The sequence below is a fragment of the Phallusia mammillata genome, chromosome 3 (assembly GCF_965637545.1).
Source record: "Phallusia mammillata chromosome 3, kaPhaMamm4.hap1.1, whole genome shotgun sequence".
In the NCBI taxonomy this organism is placed as follows: domain Eukaryota; kingdom Metazoa; phylum Chordata; class Ascidiacea; order Phlebobranchia; family Ascidiidae; genus Phallusia; species Phallusia mammillata.
This window is the reverse complement of record NC_137254.1, coordinates 18,327,813-18,333,129: the sequence shown is the minus strand read 5'-3', so window position 1 is coordinate 18,333,129 and position 5,317 is coordinate 18,327,813. Positions and strand designations below refer to the sequence as shown.

Below are 5,317 nucleotides of genomic sequence, written 5' to 3'. Positions count from 1 at the left end.
TGTTTCTATCAAGAAGTTGGTTCATAAATAAGGTTAAAATTGAGATACAAACGAAATCCGGTTATTAGTGTCTGTTCGTTGGAAGAACATGCCCTTAATTCATCATTATTGTATTTATGCGTTTAACTACGGTTTAAAAGATATGCAAGCGTATCTAATTCCTGCAAAACACAAACGATTTTGTTTTTTCATACTAGCCCGTCCGTGAGTCACTATCTTATATCCTACTGTAGGACAGTTTTTTTCTTACTAACATCAAACACAAATTCTGTTGCAAAGAAACATTGTAGCCATGTTATAAACATGTCAAAATCACAGTAGTTATTTTAAGCAAAATTTCTTGTGGACGCAATTAACATGTTTGTCCAAACTGACTAAGTTGTATTTATAAACGAGATCGAATCAGTAACACAACGAGTAAAAAATTACGCTTGGGAGCTTTCCTTCGAACAAAGTTAAGAAAATCATGGAACTGAAATCTATTGGGCCTTATTGCCTCCTCTATAACCCCGAAAACCACGAAATTTGATTTTACCGAGTTGTACTTTTTCTCGGTTGATAAGTTTTACAAATTCTTATGTACAGACAGGCGAACATATGACTATATCTTCTCATTTATTAATGTAGTTAAAAACATTTTACAATGTTTAACGATTTACAGACATTGGCCACATTATTTTTACGATAAAAATTCGTAACAATGGGGAAATAGTCTGTTATGGTCAGAAAAACTATCATTTGTTAACGAACAGAAAACAAACTAGACAAGTTCATTGAAAGCCACAACAAGGCATTTTTAAAGCTAAATAGTGACTGAACGCTTTACATGTGTCATACTAAAAGAGAGAAAAGGTTTAAATTGGTCTGTAGTTCAGATGTTGTGTAACCCTCCAATAGGGTTAAAATCATAATATTGTACAATGTTCAGTAAATCAGCAAACAGATCAAACAATTCTGCATGACCAGCGGTAAATTGCCACAATTCGATTTATAACACACTATCGGGAGCACAAACCTGAATATCTTTAGAAAAAAAAGCTGATTTACGGAATGTACAGCGGCTCTTTCCAACCTGGGTAGAGACATTTTCCGTTGTTCTCAAACATATAACTTTGAATTTCCGCTTTTAGTTGGGAATCCACTTTTGGCATTGAACGGTGAGATGGGTAAATTATAGGTTTATTTTGTCTTTTACGAAGTATTTCCAAATCTTTAGCCATTCTCTCGCGTCCGTAGTCTTCAACTCGTTTCCAGAAAGTTCTATTGAAGTAATCGTACAGTGCAATGTCCTGTAAAAAAATAGTTGTTCTCCAAACACCACGATTGTATAGACATTGAAATTAAACAAATATGTCAATGCACATATTGTCTAGATTTTAACGATTTTAAACGAGTATCAAAACAAAACAAAGCGTAAGACAGAATAAAAAAAATATTTCAATTCATAACTATATACGTACAATGTTGTAAAGCTGCTTAAAGTTTTTCTTATCCTCTTCATTTTGTAACGTCTTCCGTTTATAGTAGCGTTTGTTAAGGTGACCAAGTCCATTTAAAATATCCCAATCAAAGCAAAGCAAATTCTAATAAAAGGAGCAAGTGTTTGATTTTGCGTTTGAACTGCGTTGAATAGTTGCTTTTAAAAAAGCTTTCAAACAATAATTATTCATTTAAAACTGCTTGCAGCAGTCATTATTTACAAAAGCAAACGTTAGGGAAAACGCTAAACTGGCATGAAGAAAAAAAATAATTTAACTGCGGAAAGAACATACGATTTCGACCAACAAACCAACATCAGCGCAGCTAATAGCAAGACATTGACCGTGTAAGCATAAGCATATAACGGCACTCCAGTTTGTTAGGAGCTTCAGACTGAAGATCATTTCTGCATAACAAACCTTTAGCAATATTAAAGACTCATCAAAATATTCAAGTAGCATCACTAGATCCATGTTTTTATCCAATTCCTGTATTTGACTTTCAATTTCATTTGCGTCATTTAACATCGGATCTATTCCCAAATCATGAGATTGAAATTTCGAAATCTGCGTAAATCAGAAACAAAGTAGTTTTTCACAAATAGCTTGTTTTAACATTTAACTATTTCTACTACATTTAAGTTGATAAACAATCGTATGTAAGTTTATCCTCAAGTTATTAGTGAATTATACCCACTTTTTTATCCAACAACCTGGTCATAAAGGGGTTGAGACAAACTGAAAAATACCTGAAATAAAAAGGAACTGATGGATTTAACAAGACAGCAGCTTTTGACAGAAATTTTATAGGATCCATCTTTTCACCCTGTTGAATGTATACAGTGGGCATTCCACCGCAGTTAAGGGTTCGCTTTTCCCAATCAGGAAGACAGTTGTATGCCGAAAGAAAATGGTTCCATGGTTGGCGAATGATTGTAACATATCTGCAACAATCAATCAAAAGTAAAATACTTTAGTAATTTCGTTACAAGTACGTAATGAGCTTGGGGCATTAATGTTTTCCATTCAAGCAAATATTCGAATCATGCGTACAGTCCTTTTTAAATCTTCACCTTGTCTCGGGATGAAAACATCTCTTCATTTCTTCTGCATCAAACCTTAAATGTTCAACACTAATAGAAGCGTCTTGTGGAAACATAAACTTGCACTTAAATCGACCAGGATATCCACCAACAAAATCTGCAGGAAACCTGCGGGTCGTAAACTGCAAAAAGTAGTCTCGCGTTGATTATCAGGTACTGAAAGTAAATGTTCGAAGAAAAACTTGTTTAAACTTTATATCCATCTTTCCCGGCTTATTTCGGTAATACTTTTCGGACCACATCGAAACAAAAGTATGCGAACGGTTGTTTAAAAGCAAATGAAACAGATAAATACCCCTATTCATATATTTTGTTAATGTTTTGTATCGACCTTAGCACAGAAGTGCCCTATGAAGATTCCAAGTAACACGCCTTAGAAATAAAATTACAAAATTTATAGCTGACAGTTAAAACTTAAATTTTAAACATCACTTTCCGGTTGGGAGGCACTCTAGTTTGTTGAGAGTTACAGACTCGCTATTACGGTCTATTTTTTGTCACCAGCTGCAGTGATAAGACTTCATAGATCAAAACATTGTGCATTGTTTGCAGCGTTGGACCCTCAGTTTATCATATTCCTCATAAACAATGCAGTCTTTAAATATAAATTGTTTAAATGTATAACTTCAAAATACTAAAAAACAGACGTCCTTTGTCCCCACCTTTTCGTTGGAGTTCATAGTCTTACCTGCGATAGACGATGTTTTTTGATGAAGTTAAGAAGTAGACCCTTCATAGTGGTTGAACCGGTTTTGTGAATCCTTGCAAACACAAACTTGAAAATCGGCTTTTCACATTGGTATTCCTTCGTTTTGAACGTCGGCGTTATGTTTCTATTTTCTTTTGACAACCGCTCAGTGACAAGTTTAAAGACTTGCTGCTATTAAACAAAAAGTTATGCAAGCTTGGTAAACACAAAGTTATTAAACATCTTATATGTGGTGAACAATTTTAAACATATGTGACCAAATATTTTGGTCATGCACGAACATGATGTTTTGTTCACTTTTTTCCTGATTTGGTCACGCGCATTTATTTTCTCTTGTGTTATTTGGTTTGTGGCACGTTTTTAGCATTCCCTTCCCTTTGCCTGTAGGGCTACGCGAGTTGCACTGATTGGCCTGAAATGCGCTGCTTTGCCAATCAGGCACTTACAAAAGCAACCTGCTGTTATGTAAAGCAGGCTTTTTCTCTGGGTGGCGCGTGTAACGCTAGGTGTCGGTTTGTTGAAGGTCGCCACGTGTTGTTGCATTTTAACGTGGCTATACTTTTATCGTGGTTTATTTTTTATAGTTTTAATAAAGTTGCGCTGCCCAAAATTAAACCAGTGCGCGGTATCTTTGGCTTTGGTGGTGGGACGTTATTGCAGGGTTCGGGCCCAGAATAATTCCGTAACAAATTAGCGAGCACGCCAGGACCCTGTCACCACCACCCGCTGGTTTAGTTTAAAGAGAAAAGTCAATTTTGGGGCAGCGTTTTGTTCGTTTGGATGACGAAAATCGAAATTAACCATGTTTTTATATGTTTTATCGCAATCACCGCGTTACGGCGGAAGGCTACGTCTTTGTGAATTTGCTATACTGTTAGAAACTTATTGTGATCACGTGACAGCGCCGGAAAGAGATAAGCAAGCGCTATTGAAGAGCCTGGTTGCGGAAGATCAGTTGGCGTATTTGCAAGAAACTGTGCCTGATCTGCAGGCTGCGCCTTATGAGGATCTAAAGCGAAGCGCAGCAAAGTTCGATTCTTGGACTCAGGATCAAGTGGAAACGCGAGCACGGTGTGCGCCGCCAGAAACGGCGCCAGCTGTGGTACAAATGTGTGATTTGCCAGTGGAACGTGTGGCAGCCGTTGAATTTTGCAGAGATTGTGATGTTCCGGTGGAACGTGTGCCACCCCAGGAATTCGGCAGACAGTGTGATGTGCCGGTGGAACGTTTGCCACCTGATGAAAATTCTGCAGACCGTGTGATGTGCCGGTGGAACGTTGGCCATCTGATGAATTCTGCAGACCGTGTGATGTGCCGGTGGAACGTTTGCCACCCGATGGATTCTGCAGATATTGTTATGTGCCGGCGGAACGTTTGCCACAGGAACTTGTGCGACTTGATAGCCCCTGTGTGAAAGAAAAAGCAAAGCGGCGCAGAACGACCCAAAATTCCCGCATGAAGTGCTACGTCTTGCGATGGCCAATCGAACAACATAGAATAAGGTTCATTTGCTACCTCAAGAAGGTTGACCGGTTGACGTCTGAGTATACTGCGCGTGTCGGACGTTGCGCCAAAGACAGCCCCAACCAGTGCAATTGTTTGCATGATATATTCCTCTTCGGAGTTGATCCCGAGCCAACCGTCAACAAGCGACGGAAAAGCAGAAGACGATCGGTGCGGGAACGGTTGAGGTTGAGCAATGGTCAACCTCCGTATGTCGTTAGTGAAAATAGGCTGCAGCCGCACATAATGACGTATCGCAGCGAATGATTTATAAAAGATAATGTTTGACGCATGTGCGGTCATACAGGGGTAGGACATATCTAGATTGGGGGGAATGTGACCAAATATTTTCGTCATGCACGAATATGGTGTTTTGTTTACTTTGTTCTCCTGATTGGCACCGTCACGCGCATTTATTTTCTCTTGTGTTATTTGGTTTGTGGCACGTTTTTAGCATTCCCTTCCCTTTGCCTGTAGGGCTACGCGAGTTGCGCTGATTGGCCTGGAATGCGCTACTTTGCCAA

General features: G+C 38.6%; 1 protein-coding gene across 1 annotated transcript; it reads right to left on the bottom strand.

Moving 5' to 3' along the window:
* Positions 1–939: 939 nt before the first annotated feature.
* LOC145219776 (galactose-3-O-sulfotransferase 3-like) lies at positions 940–3,453 on the bottom strand. Its single transcript, XM_080087088.1, has 6 exons — positions 3,270–3,453; positions 2,552–2,703; positions 2,176–2,422; positions 1,899–2,045; positions 1,461–1,583; positions 940–1,289 (listed from the first exon to the last, which is right to left on the bottom strand). The coding sequence occupies exons 1-6, from the start codon at positions 3,315–3,317 to the stop codon at positions 1,044–1,046; spliced, it is 963 nt and encodes a 320-aa protein (XP_079943214.1). The 5' UTR covers positions 3,318–3,453; the 3' UTR covers positions 940–1,043.
* Positions 3,454–5,317: the final 1,864 nt, after the last annotated feature.